The sequence below is a fragment of the Papaver somniferum genome, chromosome 5, assembly GCF_003573695.1.
Source record: "Papaver somniferum cultivar HN1 chromosome 5, ASM357369v1, whole genome shotgun sequence".
NCBI lineage: Eukaryota > Viridiplantae > Streptophyta > Magnoliopsida > Ranunculales > Papaveraceae > Papaver > Papaver somniferum.
The window spans coordinates 171,521,175-171,538,039 of NC_039362.1; the positions used below are offsets into that span (position 1 = coordinate 171,521,175).

Consider the following 16,865-nt stretch of genomic DNA (forward strand, 5'->3'; position numbering starts at 1 on the left):
CTAATGATATCCGTTTGCAAACGAATCCAGCAGTTTCGCATCTTTTTCTCCTAGTGCTTTCAGTGACACTAAGGTGTTATTGTGAGGGACTCCAAATTCAAAATTCTTACCAAAATCCACAAGCATCCTGGAAGGTGAAGCTTCTGGAGCGTAATGGTAGACATTTTTGTCACCATAATTGTAGCATAACAGCCCACCACTCTTCGTAAAGGTGATCGGTTTTTCAAACCTTGATAAATTACTAAACTCTTTATTCCAATTCTTCTTTAAAACCCATAATTCAGAACCTTGATAACGGCAAAAATACACACATATACAGTCTCCTAAAACTAGTAACTTAAAAAGAAGAGGAAACCGATTACCATGTGGCAAACAAGGTGGTGGTCGAAGTACTAGAAATTCTTCATCAGCCAAATGAAAGGCAACAATAATACCTCGGCAGGACACCCAATGAACAGATCCATTTGCAAACACACCAAATTGATCCCTGGAATACGTCCCATTCACATCATATTCCATCTTGGCTTTAACATTTCTCCACCCAACGCCACTCCCAAGAGTGTATACCTGAACACTTCCAAAATTTGGTTCTGTCCTAGAGTTAAAAATTCTCACAACCTTGTACTCATTGGTTGACGGAGTGTAACCAAATCCAGTTAACACTTTGTTTCCTACAGGTTTTGGAAGAACAAGATATTCTCTAGTAACTGGATTACAGATATAAGCAGGTTCATAAACAGATAATAATAATAAAGATTGATTGTTCGCCTTCGTCTTCCTATCAAGAGATGCATTGAAACAAATCAAACCATTACATGAACCAAGGATGTAACAAAATTTATTTGGAAGACTTGAACTCATCCTTAAACTTCTAGTAATAAAACAGTTCAAATTCTCGTTATACTCGGTATAAGTATATACCTCGTTAAACCAAAACAGATCTTCTTCATAGCAATCTGGTGTATCAAATATGAAACTCAACTTACGTGCAGAATCGAGATGATTAGTCTGTGAGAATGATGGATACTGCCGAATAAGATTTCTCCATGGTTTAGATACCAGTTTGTATTCTAAAACTGATTCAATTGGTAATCGAGATAAAATATCAAACATAATATCGTGTGGGAGTGAATTAAAATTCCCCATTGGAACCGTACGTAGGAGAAGAGGTGGAGAGACTTAATGGAATATATGAACCGAACAATTGAACTTAATGGAATTATGTTCTCTAATAACCAAACAATAAGGACCGACCAGAGTAAATATATGAACCGACATTACAAATGACTCAGCAAAGCAATGAACTAATCAAACAGTGGCACGTGTAAGAGAAGAGCTGGTACAGCTATGATCAACTAGAGCAAATGATATAGTGACAGTCGTTAAGTGACAGCTTGTCTAATAGCCCCCCTCAAGTTGAGGTGTCCAGAAGAATTAACCTGCAACTTGTCTCTGAGATACTAAAATCTGGGACTGGCAAGACCTTTGGTGAATACATCTGCAACTTGGTCCAATGTAGAAACATAGTGAACCTGTAAAGACTTAGAATGAATTAACTCCCTGACAAAATAAAAATCCACAACAAGATGCTTCGTGCGGCTATGAAAAAATGGATTGTAAGAAAGGGAGATGGCACTGATGTTGTCACATTGAATAATTTGAGTGAGTTGCAGAAAAAGATGTAGATCCTTTAAAAGCTGACACACCCAAACAACCTCTGCAACTGAATTTCAAGTGATTTGTACTCTGCCTCTGTGCTTGATCTAGCATCATCTTTCGAAGACCAAGTTCTCTAACCCAGAAAATGCCCTTGTTGTTAGAAAATGGTCTGATTACAAGACCATTCTCCAGATGGAAAACCGCTGACAGTCTATCCTCCACCATCTTCCAATCAGCTGGATTGGGTGTGACCGTACATATAATTGCATCCTTCCATCTACCCAAATCCCTTTCTCTGTACTTATATGTGATATTAGCCCCCCTAACAGACGATAGTGGAGTGAATGGAAGGTTATTAATTTTATCTTGTCGTCGATCATGGCATGCATAAGCTGGTCGTTTCTCGATAAGATTATTGATCTTAGGCCAAGCCTCCTTTCTCACTTCGGATTCATCAGGGGAGGAGAAGTTATATCCCAGAAACCATCCCCTGTTATCCGAAGTACTACGATTCAGTTCCAAAAAGGCCTGAAAATCATACCATCCTCTGCCGTTTCTTCCTTCTGGGATGATAATATGATGTGGTTTCTCGTTTCTATTTCCGGTGAACCAGTCCACGCCCAAAAATCTTCCTTGTTGGTTGCGATGGTAGATAACCAAAATTGATCCCCACCCGAAATTCTCCCTCCAGTGAGTAGTTTTCAGGTTGTCATCTCTAGCTTCCTTAAGAACTTGAATAAGCCAATCCAAACCGGAGATAGATACAATGATTGAGTTAGTAAAACCATTAGATCTTTCAATAATTTTGGTGGTTGGTGGATTGTCCTTCTCATAAGTAATAAATTCGAAAGATTTGCTTTCAATGGCAGTGATCCTACGAACCATTACAGCAGCATTAAAAGAGCAAAGAAGGTGCTTACAACCAAGAACAAAACAGAGTTAGGATGCAAAACAAAACCACTTAGAGAAGATTATCACCCCTATCCCTTTCTTGAAATCCAGGTAAGAGTTACTGTCAGCATTACAGCCTCCCTGAATTTAAGATTCAGGGAGTTAAAAGTTGCCGGAGAAAAGGAAGGAGAAACCAGTTCTCACTTTACAGTGATGAAACTACTATAGTAACGTCATAAAATTGTTTCATTCATTGAATCATTTTTGTATTTTACCTGCATTGCAACATATTAATGAAGTTGTTGCTGATTAATTGAATATATTATCCCCAGTATTAATTTACTTACTTAACTAGGCTAATAGTGATAACTATACATTTAACCAAATTAATGAGTTGTACAGCATATCCTGTTTGTCACCATTAATTACCGCCATTGGTGTATAGTGTACACAAAATTGCTCTATAAATATCATGATCAAACTGCAAGAGACACATTTTTCAGTATTATTTTGTTCATTACAAGAAGAAATTTTTTAAGAATGGCGAAGGTTTCTTCCTTGGCGATGCACCGCCTCTTCTTAGCCTTTCTGCTCATTTCAGGTCATTGTTTTTCCTTCTCTTACATGCATGGAGCAGGAGTGTTCATGATGACGACAATAAAGTTTGCACAAGGGTCACCTGCTTATTGTGAGCAGCATTGGGAGTGCACTGCTACTGAATTTCGCTGCCAATACCATCCGGAAGAACCCTATCCATGCTTCAAGGAAATCTGCAAGAATTTACATGGATTCAGATTCATTGAGGCATTTTGCGATCCCGGTTCACAGAAATGTCTTTGTCGTTGGTATTGCTAATATGGATCTATTATCACTTTAGCTCTATGCCTCGTTATAATTATATCATGTATACGATTATGAAACAGACATGAGCCTTTATTTTTATTTATCGTATTAAAAAAAAAAAATCTCTCGGATTTGTGCACAGATTTCTTTTCTTCTTTATTGTTTCAGAGAACCGCCTCCTTCAGAAAACCATTGAGCAGAAAAACAAACAATGATGATATCTGAATGAAACCAGTTTATATTTATCAAGAGATTTTGTTCTTCCTTCTATTCAGTAGGCTAATGATATCCGTTTGCACGCGAATCCAGCAGTTTCGTATCTTTTTCTCCTAGTGCTTTCAATGACACTAAGGTGTTCTTGTGAGGAACTCCAATTTCAAAATTCTTACCAAAATCCACAAGCATCCTGGAAAATGAAACTTCTGGAGAGTAACGATAGACATTTTGGTCACCATAATTGTAGCACAAAAGCCCACTATTCGTCATAAAGGTAAAGGTGATCGGTTTGTCATACGATAAATAAGAGCCAGTCAAAGATTCTACAGATTCTAAAGATTTGATTTTATTATCTTCACTTAACTTACAGCTTGTTCTACATTGAGTATTTATACTAGATACAAAGAATGAAAGACCTAACAGATAGAACGAGTTTACAGGACTTGTTACAATAACTAAATCACATAGGACTCGGAAGTATAATCAAATCCCTGAAGACTTGGACTATACACAGACTATGTACACGACTGTTGTGTAGAATATATACATATCCAATACCCCCCCTCAAGTTGGAGGCTGAGGACCATCTGCACGAAGGCCCAACTTGCTAGATAGGCGAAGAAAATGGTCCACTCCCAGCGGCTTTGTGAAAAGATCGGCTAATTGTAAAGCTGACGGTAGATAAGTAGGTTTAATTAGACCAGAAAGAAGCTTGTCACGTACTAAATAGCAATCTATTTCAATGTGTTTAGTGCGTTCGTGGAAAACAGGATTAGCAGAAATATGAATGGCAGCCTGATTATCGCAATAAATTGGAATAGGTTTAGGAATAGTGATTCGAAGGTCAGTAAAAAGATAGTGCAACCATTGCAATTCAGAAGTAAGTCTTGCAAGAGCACGATATTCTGCTTCAGCAGAAGAAAGGGATACTGTGGGTTGCTTCTTGGACTTCCAAGAAATAGGGCTATCCCCTAACATCGTAAAATAACCTGTCGTTAATCGACGAGTTGTAGGGCAGCCTGCCCAATCAGAATCAGTGTAACCCGAGAGAGACAAAGAGCTTGAAGCAGATAAAAAAATACCATGACTAACAGTACCTTTAAGATAACGAACAATACGATGTGCAGCAGCCAAATGACCAGAGCATGGTTGTTGCATGAATTGACTTAAATAATTAACAGAAAATGTGATATCAGGACGTGTTACCTGAAGATATAAGAGACGACCAATGAGACGACGATAAATACTGGGGTCAGATAAAAGATCACCAGAGGATGGCAGGAGTTTAAGATGTTGCTCCATTGGAGAAGACGAAGGCTTAGCTCCCAAAAGACCGCAGTCTGCGACAATGTCAAGAATATATTTGCGTTGGCAAAGTAAAATGCCTTTTGGAGAACGTGATACCTCAATGCCCAAGAAATATTGCAGGCGACCAAGATTTTTGAGAGAGAACTGAGATTCAAGCTTGTGCATGAGGTCATGAATGGCAGAATCATTATTACCAGTAATAATGATGTCATCAACATAAACCAAAACGTAAATGGAGATTGCACCAGAATGGAAAGTACAAAGAGAGTAATCAGCATGAGATTGGGTGAAACCTGCATGAAGGAGAGCAGAAGAAAATTTAAAAAACCATTGGCGAGAAGCCTGTTTAAGACCATATGAAGATTTATTGAGCTTGTAAACACGAGTATCCCCTTGCTTGTGAAAACCTGGAGGAATCTTCATGTAAATATCTTCTTCAAGATCACCCTGTAAAAAAGCATTGTTAACATCAAGTTGATGGAGTGACCAATTATGAATGGCAGCAATTGATAAAAGAACACGAACAGTAACCAGCTTGGCTACTGGTGCAAAAGTGTCATGGAAATCAATGCCTTCTTGTTGCGTGTAACCTTTAGCAACAAGACGGGCCTTACGACGTTCAATTGTACCATCTGGCCGATATTTGGTTTTAAAAACCCATTTGCATCCAATGGCATTTTTGCCAGGAGGCAAAGCAGTAATGGTGAAAGTGTCGTTATCCTCCAAAGCCATATGTTCCTTAAATATGGCAGTGCGCCATTCTGGGATTTTAATTGCTTCAGAAAAATTGCGTGGTTCATCAGTAGTGAGAACCGATAAAATAAAAGCCCGATGTTGGGGAGTGAATTGAGTGAACGAAATACAACCCGTAAGAGGATATGGAGTAGGTGACTTACAGTGCTGCACAGAGCAGACATAATCTTTGAGATGGGAAGGACGACAGGATGCACGCGTAGAACGACGTAAAACAGGTTCAGGCTCAACTGCAGTAGGGGAAGAAACTGTTGTTGGAGCAACTGCAGTATCCATATGTGACAGAGAAGGTGTCGGAGAATGTGGAATTGACGAGGAGACAGTAGTGGACTGCAGTGAAGAATCAATAGGAGGATAAGACGGTTGGAAGTCTAAAGAAGAAGGTGAATCGTCATAGACAAAATCGTCCTGAAGAACAGGTTGAAAAACGTCAGCAGTAGAAAACTGCGCATCCTTAAAAGGAAAAATATGCTCATGGAAAAGAACATCACGAGACACAAAGGTGGATTTTGTGGATAGATCAAGAATGATATAACCTTTATGGTTATATGGATAACCAAGAAAAACGCCGGGGATAGCACGTGAATCAAATTTATGTGTAGTTTTAGTGTTGCGAGCATAACATAAGCAACCAAAAGTGCGTAAATGACGATAGTTAGGTGGCATACCCAATAAGACTTCATGAGGAGAACGTTTAGATAGAATTGGAGTTGGCATTTTATTGATGAGATATGTTGCAGTCAGAATGCATTCTCCCCAGTAAGTAATGGGCAAATTGGCTTGAAACCGAAGAGCACGAGCAACAGTCAATAGATGACGATGTTTCCTTTCAACCACCCCATTTTGTTGGGGAGTATAAGTACAACTACGCTGATGGTGAATGCCATTTGCATGCATCCAAGCCTGAAATTCACGTGATAGAAATTCAGTACCATTATCGGATTGAATACGTTGTAATACTGGTAAAATAGGTAGAGAAGAACCTGTGGAGAGGGTATGAAGTTTGGTAGAATACTGAGTGATAACATGAGAGGCAAAGAATTTGAAAAATTTGCATGTTTCACTTTTAGTATGCATGAGATATACCCAAGTACATCTGGAGAAATCATCTACAATGGTGAGAAAATACTTAGCACCAGTCAGAGAAGGAGTAGAAAAAGGTCCCCATATATCACAATGAAGTAGTTCAAAACAACGATGAGAAGAAATACGATTCTTATTAAAAGGTAGACGAGTTTGTTTAGCCTTAGGGCATACATCACAAAAACTGGAAAAAGTTGACTTAATATAGTCATATGAATTACAAAGGAAACGAAAACGAGCTAAACTAGGGTGTCCAAGCCGGCAATGCCATGTATCCAAGGACGTCTTATGATTGAAAAAAGCTCTAGAAGCTAGAAAGTGTGATGCAGAAGCCCGTAATTGATAAAGACCAGAGGCAAGTTCACCCTGACCAATCACTTTGGTCGTGAGCCGGTCCTGAAAGGTGAAAGAATCATGTGTAAGAATAACTACACAATCCAAGGAGCGAGTTAATTGACTCACAGACAAGAGATTAAATTTGAAATTTGGAATATAATGAATATTATGTAATGTTAAAGTTGGTGAGAAGACAACTTCACCAATGTGCTTGACAGTAGATAAAGTACCGTCAGGAAGTTGCATTTGAATCAAAGAGGTGACAGGAGAATGAGAAGTGAAGTAAGACAAGGAGTTGCAAACGTGATGGGTAGCACCACTATCAACAAACCAAGGTTCAAGAGAAGAAGTGTGAAATAACTTACCAACGAAGTTCACCCTGGATTCCATTTGAGTGTCTTCAGACGGAGGAGTGATAAGAGCCAACAGTCGAGAATACTGATCAGCTGAGAAAATTGGAGCAGCAGGTGAATGAGTAAGTTGAGATTCCAAATTGGTAGCATTAGTATTGGCAGCAACTGGCTGTGACAGAGAAGAGTTAGGAAAACCATGTAATCGGTAGCATTTATCACGAACATGGCCATGACGATTACAATAATCACAATGAGGTCGAGGCCTCTTGTTATGGCTAGCAGCAGGACGAGAACCAGATGAAGATGCAGCATAACGGTTGGTGTTCAAAGCAGCAGACTCGATGTTTGGAAGAGGGCTAGAGGTGATGTGTTGTTGTTCCTCTTCTTGCTGCACCATGTTGAAGATGCGCAGAGCAGTTGGAAAAGGGTCCATCAATAAGATCTGACTTCTGAGATTAGAGAAACGATCATGTAATCCCTGAAGAAACTCCATGGCTCTGTCACGCTCTAGGCGTTCAAGCAGGTGTTTCCCAGCACCACAAATACACACTTCAGTAACAGCAACAAGGGAGTCATATTGATCCCACAGTGTTTTGATCTTTGTGTAATATAAGGACACAGACATTGACTCTTGCCGGATAGCAGCTATGGCAGATTTCAGACGAAACAAAATAGGCGCGTTAGAGATACAAAACCTCACTTGCAGATCCTTCCATATTGCATGAGAAGAAGGAGCATACAGGCAGCTTGCCCGGATATCAGGTTGGCATGAGTTGAGAAGCCAACTGCCCACCAGATCATCACATCGCTTCCAACACTGATAGGTTAGAGCATCAGTAGGAGGAGGAAGAGTGCCATCTACAAATCCCAGTTTCCCTTTTGCGTTGAGAGCCTTGGTGATTCCACGCACCCAGGATCCATAATTGTCACCCTGTAACAATGGAGAGAACAAAACAGTGGCAGGGTTATCACTGGGATGGATGACATAGGGGTCTGAAATTCTGGAGCTTCCTGAGGCAGGAATAATTGGAGTTGCAGACGAAGGTTGATGTTGAGAAGTCTGATCTTGAGGACTCTCTGGTGGTGTTTGAGAAGTAGATTCAACCATGATGAAAAGGTATAGAGAAGAATGTAGCGGAAGAAGAGATAGGTCCTAGGATGGATCAAGATGATACCATCAAAGATTCTACAGATTCTAAAGATTTGATTTTATTATCTTCACTTAACTTACAGCTTGTTCTACATTGAGTATTTATACTAGATACAAAGAATGAAAGACCTAACAGATAGAACGAGTTTACAGGACTTGTTACAATAACTAAATCACATAGGACTCGGAAGTATAATCAAATCCCTGAAGACTTGGACTATACACAGACTATGTACACGACTGTTGTGTAGAATATATACATATCCAATAGCCAGCTAGGGAGATGATGATCTATGCAGTCTTCATGAAGAGTTTAAGAAAGGATTAAAGACATGCCCCATAAACAACACCGCACCACTTTGATCCTCTCTTATAATGAACATGAAAGGATGATCTGCCACAAAATCGACACGAGGAGGAGATGTGGTAGGTTCCATGCACGAGTACATCAGACTCCCCAAAAAAGCAGTAGAAGCAGCAGCTTCAGTTCCTTCTTCATCAACTTCAACAAAACACTTGTGAAAAACATTCGAAACATGAAGCCTATTATTATCTTCTGTACTAGTAATACCACCGGAGTGTATCTCTGTCAGCTCTGCATTGCGTTTATCAAAAGGCAAAACTATACCTACTTCCTTGAGCACTCTTGATGCTTTAAGATCAAAAAGGACTTTGAACTTTGGAACCTAGAATTCTCCGGTTAGAACCAATCTCTGATTGACTGAGACATGCCTACGCAAAAAAGCTGCTGGATCAGCACTCACCTTCGCTATAAGTTCACCAAGCCCATCTCGTTGCTCAGGTAAAATAATATACATAGAAAAACTTAGACCCCTTTGTTTATAACGATAAGTATTTTCGTTTGTTAATCCAGCAGAACACTTGTATGGAAGTTTAAGTACTCTGAAGCTATCGTAACAGGTGATATATTGTCTTTCTTTGTTGGAAGACATGAAGGGAACATTTACGGTTGTTTCCCCATCCAGGAGATAGAACTTGGACTTCTTGGTTAGCCATGGCTGATATTGATTTTTTCCCAACGTCCTTTGATTAAACGAGGTCTGTTATGCGTGCTGTCGCTGCAAATATGTACGTAATTCTTTATAGATAACATAAAACATATATACCAGCTAACAACAAGAGATTGATGATTCTCTTACACGCGTACCTTAGTTAGGAAATCCACAGTTTCCGCGTTTGCTTTATATACTGCGGTGGCAACTTCTTTGAACGAAGCTTTAATAGGAGAAGTTTTCTCGATCCAAACACCACCAACAGAAGAAAGTTTCGGTTCAATTCGTGGCTCGTGTAACGATTCAATGAGTTTAGAGTTAACAGAGTTTAGATGGTCGAGGCTTTCAGAGTTAGAAAGCCTAATATCTGTTTTAAGGTTTCACCGCTTGCTCCGGAAGCTAGTAAACCCAGAGCACTGTCGATTGAGAACGGAGAAAATACAAAATTCCTGCGACTCGTTTAACCAGATATTATTTACTAGTTTGATACAAGAATTGGAAGTGCTTCTTTTGTTGCTTGTTTCTGTTAGCTAGCTTTGATTCTTTCATCGTTGTTTTTGCTGGTGATTCATTATTTTCCATAGCTACCTCCTGGGACTTCAACTTAATAATAATCCAGATGCAGAAATCACTCTTTTTTACGTGTATGAAAATATATATATGTACAGCGGTACAGAGAATTTTTGGCCACAATCCTTGTTTCCCAAGTAAAATGTGCAGAAAGTTTAGAAGATGGAAAGTGGGCCGCAGTGGCCGGACGGTTGAAGGCCGTCTACTCTTAATACTTAAGCCATAAACAACAAGAAAAAAGGCAACTACCTCAAGAAACAACAAGACACGCAGTGATAGAGATTAGAGAGTAAAGAGAAGAACAAACACCATAACAAAAGCTATAAAAATATAGAGGAGCACAGATTCTTAGTTGGCCAACAAGTCAACTTCAAACCCACAGTCAAGCAACCCAAGTACATCCACAAACTTATGCTTTTTATGGCATGTTTAGATTTCATTTTGAGGAATCACACAGACTTTGAGACTCAAGAGTCAAGAGGGCTGAAAATAAAATAATGCCCGGACTAAATTCATACTCTCATTTTTCAATAAGTATTCCCAATCCGGATCACTAGACAGAATACGGATTACACCGACACGGTGTAGGTTTATGTGTTAATTTTTCAATCACATGATAAATTTCTTATGCTTTGGGATAAAATATAAATTTTGGATCTCCTAGTATAAACTCGGTCTAAGTTTTAGCTAATTGACCGGCTGTACATGATTACTACACATTGAACCAAATTAATGAGTATACATCACCATCCTGTTTGTCACCATTAGTACCAACATTGGCGTATACGAAATCGTTCTATAAATCTCATGACCAATCTGCAACAGAAAAGTATCTGCTTGTATCACACACAGGTTTCGGTAAAAATTTTATTCATAACTTCATTACTAGAAGAAAATCTAGAAATGGCGAAGGTTTCTTCCTTGGGGACGCACCGCCTTTTCTTAGTCTTTCTGCTCATTTCAGGTCATTGTTTTTCCTTCTTTTACGAGTCGGATTCTCTTTTTTATTTCTTTTTTCGCTAAAAAGCAAACCTATTATGAGAGTTATATATGGGATCAAGACTGTTGCCGTGAGACCCAGGCTTGAGACCCAACTTCACAGTCCAATGTCTAAACTGTTATGGACAGTCCAATGTCAGGTCGAACACTAGGGTCTAAAACTACGGTTGTGCGTCTTGTATAAAGTGGAAGTTGAATGAATGAAAGAGACACGAACTCATTATTATACGTGTTTGAGATTATATAAAATCTAACATGGCATCAAGAGCCAGAGTTGATTAACAAGAATAAGAGAACCCTAGACCAGTAAACATAGCGATGATACAGAATCATCTAAAAGAGGAAAAGAGGTAGAAAACAGTATGCAAAAGAAGAAACCAGAATATCATCTGGGATCAAGTGATGGACCAGGGATTGTCATCACACCGATTGTGTTAAAGGGAACAAACTATGATGAATGGGCTAGAGCAGTGAGAAGATCATTGATAGCCAAAAGAAAATTTGGTTTTGTTGATGGAACCGTCAAAGAACCAAAGGAACCTGAGGAGTTGGAGGAGTGGATTGCAGTGCATTCAATGCTGGTTTCTTGGATCAGCAATACATTGGAGACATCTATTAGATCAACGTTGGGGGATTATGATGATGCGAGCTTGTTATGGACGCACTTGAAGAGGAGATTTTGTGTTGTAAGTGGAACTCGGATCTGCCAGTTAAAAGCTGCCTTAAGCGAGTGCAAACAGAAGAAAACTGAGGAAGTTGTCGTGTACTATGGGAGATTGAACAAGATATGGGATGAGATAGTGACGTACATGAAGATACCGAAGTGTAGTTGTGGCCAGTGCACGTGTAACATTCCGACACAGGTTAGTACGTTGAGAGAAGAAGATTTCTTACACTATTTTTTGATTGGTTTGGATACTGTGTATAGCTCCCTGCGTGAACAATTACTGGCAAGAGATCCACTGCCATCTATAGATGTGGCTTATCAAGCAGTGGTTAATTCGGAACGTCTAAAATTGGGGGACGGAGTTGTGGCGTCTCAGACACATGACAATGTTATGGCGTTCAAGGTTCAGTCGGATCAGCGTCCATACAATAATATGTATGATCCTAACAAATATTGCAAGCACTGTAGCCGAGAAGGGCACTCACAAGAAGGGTGTTTTCAGCTTATTGGATACCCGGAATGGTGGGGTGACATACAAAGAGGTGGAAGAGGATATGGTCGAGGAGGCAAAACTGGTGGTCGAGGACGTGCTGGTGCCGGGTTTGTCAACAGCATAGGAGGTAGAGGACAAGGCAATATACGTGCGCATAATTTGAACATCTCGGCAGCAACAGCATCTCATCCTGCCACTGGGTCTTCAGGAGATGCATCAGGACTGACAGGCGTGACTACAAGTCAAGTTCAGCAGGTTCTTGAATATTTAAATTCAAGAAAATTCAGTTCCCAGATCCAAGGTAAGACAAATCAAACACCCTGGATTGTAGACATAGGAGCTATAAATCATGTCACGTGTAAAAGAGATGATATGATAAATGTGAAAGATATTAGAGCATGTTCTGTGGGACTGCCGGACGGAAAATATGCTCACTCTGAGAAAATAGGAACAGTTATTCTTCCTGGTGGTTTGAGATTGGACAATGTGCTTTATGTGCCATAGATAACTTGTAACTTGATTTCAGTTACACAACTCATTGATGAGGTAGTATGCAATGTTCAATGTACTAACAATTTATGTCTTATACAGGACCGGTTGATGAGGAAGGTGATTGGAGTGGGTGAGCGACGATGTGGACTATATATGTTCTGTGGTGTGCCTCCAGTTAAAGTGCTTGTGGTGAGTGATGATACGTATGAGCTGTGGCATCAGCGATTGGGACATCCATCAGAGAAAGTGTTACAACAGTTACCGGGTGTGGGTAGATTATTGAAGAAGAATAATGATGCGTGTGATATTTTTCCGCGTGCAAAACATCGTAGAAGTAGTTTTGCTAGTAGTTTGAGAAAATCCAGTTGTAGTTTTGATTTGGTTCATATAGATTTGTGGGGTCCTTATAAGACGCGTTCGTCTTCTGGAGCACAATATTTTCTGACAATAGTAGATGATTTTTCAAGAGGTGTGTGGATTTATTTAATTCAAAGCAAAACTGAGGTTGAAACAATATTTCTTAACTTTATTGCGCTTGTGAAATGTCAATTTGGTAAGAAATCAAAATTGTTAGAAGTGATAATGGAACTGAATTTAATGCATTGCGTGGCTATTTTAAGACTAATGGAATAGTTTTTGAGAGATCCTGTGTAGGAACACCTCAACAAAATGGAAGAGTGGAGAGAAAACATCATCACATAATGAATGTGGCAAGAGCTTTGAGATTTCAAGCAAATTTACCGATCCGATTTTGGGGAGAATGTGCTTTGACAACAGCGTATTTGATTAATCGTACGCCTACACCGGTTCTAAACAACAAAACTCCATATGAAGTTCTATTTGGGAAACCGGCACCATATTATCAGTTGAAAGTATTTGGTTGCTTGTGTTATGCACATGATCAAATTAGTAAAGGGGATAAGTTTGCAAGTCGAGGAAGAAGGTGTGTATTTCTTGGTTATCCTTTTGGGAAAAAGGCATGGAAAGTATATGACTTAGACAAAAGACAATTTTTGGTTTCAAGGGATGTAGAGTTTCATGAACATCAGTTTCCTTACATATCTAGGGTACCTGATAAGCCAACTGAGATAGTTCGGGTTAATAATGACGTGTGTTGGAGTGATGATGAAGAAATAGTGCAGAAAGAGAACCCAGAAAGCGTTACTGAGAATCCAGAATATGTTTATGAGAACCCAGAAGACATTACTGAGAACCCAAAATACATTACTGAAAACCCGGAAGACAGTACTGAGAACCCAGAATATATTACTGGGAACCAGGAAGGTATTACTGTGAAGCCAGAAAACATTACTGAGAACCCGGAAGACATTACTGAGAACCCGGAAGATGATACTAAGAACCCAGAATATATTACTGAGAACCCTGTGGTCTCGAAGGAAGAAGTGACAGAAGCTAGTATGGGTAAAGGAAGGCGACAGAAGATTCCGTCTAGTCGTCTCAAAGGTTTTGTAACGCACACTGTACGAGAAAATAGTCCATCTCATGCTCACTCTCCACAGTCATCATCCTCAGGTACGCCGTATTCTTTGACGTATTATGTTAGTTGTGATAGATTCTCTACAGTTCATAAAAATTTTCTTGCAGCAATTACTGCTGGGTCTGCGCCTAAAAATTTCAAAGAAGCCATGAAGCATCCAGGATGGCGTAAAGCAATGGCAGAAGAAATACGAGCTTTGGAAGAACAAGGAACATGGGAATTAGAAGAATTACCGCCGGGAAAGAAAGCTCTTGGCAGTAAATGGATTTACACAGAGAAGTATGATGAGAATGGACAGTTGGTGCGGCTCAAAGCTAGACTGGTGATCTTTGGGAATCATCAAGTAGAAGGGTTGGATTACAATGAGACATTTGCACCAGTGGCGAAAATGACGACAGTGCGGACTTTCCTAGCTGTGGCAGCAATTAAGAATTGGGAAGTGCATCAGATGGATGTACATAATGCATTTCTTCATGGAGACTTGGAAGAAGAAGTGTATATGAATACCACCCGGATTTGCTCAAGGTAAGTCTAATATGGTGTGTAGGATGAAAAAATCTTTATATGGTTTAAAGCAGGCTCCTCGGTGTTGGTTTGCAAAATTGTCTGCAGCTTTGAAGAATTATGGGTTTCGGCAATCATATTCCGATTATTCTCTTTTTACTATGACTAAGGAAAAATCCAACTTAACGTTTTGGTCTATGTGGATGATTTGATTGTTGCGGGTAATGATTTAGTTGCGCTTGATCAATTCAAACTTTACTTGGGACAATGTTTCAAGAGATGAAAGATTTGGGAAAGTTGAAGTATTTTCTGGGTTTGGAGGTGGCACGGAGTGCACAAGGTTTTTATATGTCAACGCAAATATGCGTTGGATATCATCATGGAAACAGGTTTATTAGGTGAAAAACCTGCAGAATTTCCAATGGAAACGAATCATCGTCTTTCTTTGGACAAAGGAGATTTGTTCATGGATGTGGAAAAATATCGAAGACTGATTGGGCGTTTAATCTATTTGTCCGTGACTAGGCCGGACCTAGCGTATTCCGTTCATATTTTGTCTCAATTCATGCAACTGCCGAGAATAGCACATTGGGAAGCGGCTCTTCGTGTGGTTCGATATTTGAAGAAGAATCCTGGGCAGGGAATTCTGTTGCGCTCTGATAGTGGTCTTAATTTGAAAGGATGGTGTGACTCAGATTCGGCTGGTTGTCCCTTAACTAGACGCTCATTGACAGGATGGTTTGTTCTTCTTGGGTATTCTCCAATCTCCTGGAAAACTAAGAAGCAACATACTGTTTCTCGTTCGTCAGCTGAAGCGGAATATAGATATATGGCGGCGGTTACATGTGAATTAAAATGGTTGAAAAAATTACTGGGTGATTTGGGAGTTCATCATCCACATGGTATGCGTCTTCTATGTGATAGTCAATCGGGTTTGTATATTGCTCAGAATCCGGTTTTTCATGAACGAACAAAGCATATTGAAGTTGATTGTCATCTGGTTAGAGATGCTATCATGCAGAAGATTATTACGCCTTCTTACACTCCTACAACAGTACAATTGGCGGATATTTTTATTAAATCTTTAGGGAAAGCTCAGTTTCAGTATCTTATTTCCAAGATGGGATGTGTGATCTCCATGCTCCGTCTTGAGGGAGGGTATTATGAGAGTTATATATGGGCTCAAGACTGTTGGCTTGAGACCCAGGCTTGAGACCCAACTTCACAGTCCAATGTCTAAACTGTTGTGGACAGTCCAATGTCAGGTCGAACACTAGGGTCTAAAACTAGGGTTGTGCGTCTTGTATAAAGTGGAAGTTGAATGAATGAAAGAGACACGAACTCATTATTACACGTGTTTGAGATTATACAAAATCTAACAAAACCTTATATGTGAGTCAACACAAATCTATTTTCTTAACCAGGAGTGTTGTTGATGACGACAATAAAGTTTTCCCAAGGGGTACCTAATTTCGCTTATTGTGAGCAGCATTGGGAGTGTACTGCTACTGAATTTCGCTGCCAATACCAGCCGGAAGAACCTAATCCATGCTGCAAGGAAATCTGCAAGAATTTACATGGATTCAGATTCACTGAGGCATTTTGTGAGCCCGGATCACAAAAATGTCTTTGTCGTTGGTCCTGCTAACATGGATTAATTATCACTTTTTAGCTCTATGCCTCACTATAATTTTATCATGTATACAATTTTGAAACAGACATGAGCCTTCATGTTTATTCATCTTATTAATAAAAAAGAAAAAAAAAAAAAGAAAAAAGAGTGTGATAATCTCTTTTCTTTCACTCTCTCGGATTGGTGCATGGATTTCTTTTCTTCTTTACTATTCAGTAACATCTGAAAGAGTTTCAGAAAACCGCCTCCTTTCAGAAAACACATTGATCAGAGAAACAAACAATGCTGATATAGTTGTGCTCAGTTCGAAACAAATGGCTGTCTAATTTCTGTGAGAGCTGAAAATCTGAAAGAAACCAGTTCATATTTATCACGAGATTTTGTTCTTCCTTCTGTTCAGTAGG

The 16,865-nt window shown here is 39.5% G+C and overlaps 2 protein-coding genes across 2 annotated transcripts; both read right to left on the reverse strand.

The window, feature by feature from the left end:
- Window positions 1-1,146, reverse strand: LOC113280046 (F-box protein At3g07870-like). The gene has a single exon (XM_026528687.1). The coding sequence runs from the start codon at window positions 1,144-1,146 to the stop codon at window positions 1-3; it is 1,146 nt and encodes a 381-aa protein (XP_026384472.1).
- A 7,748-nt stretch (window positions 1,147-8,894) lies between these two features.
- On the reverse strand, window positions 8,895-9,410 carry LOC113280047 (serpin-ZXB-like). Its single transcript, XM_026528688.1, has 2 exons — window positions 9,357-9,410; window positions 8,895-9,278 (listed from the first exon to the last, which is right to left on the reverse strand). Exons 1-2 carry the CDS (start codon window positions 9,408-9,410, stop codon window positions 8,895-8,897), a joined length of 438 nt encoding a protein of 145 aa, XP_026384473.1.
- Window positions 9,411-16,865: the final 7,455 nt, after the last annotated feature.

Coding starts and splice junctions, on each gene's coding strand:
- LOC113280046 (XM_026528687.1), bottom strand. CDS start 1,146: ATGGGGAATTTTAATTCACTCCCACACGATATTATGTTTGATATTTTA.
- LOC113280047 (XM_026528688.1), bottom strand. CDS start 9,410: ATGTATATTATTTTACCTGAGCAACGAGATGGGCTTGGTGAACTTATA. Junction 9,279..9,356: donor TTGGTGAACTTATAGCGAAG/GTGAGTGCTGAT, acceptor GGAGAATTCTAG/GTTCCAAAGTTCAAAGTCCT.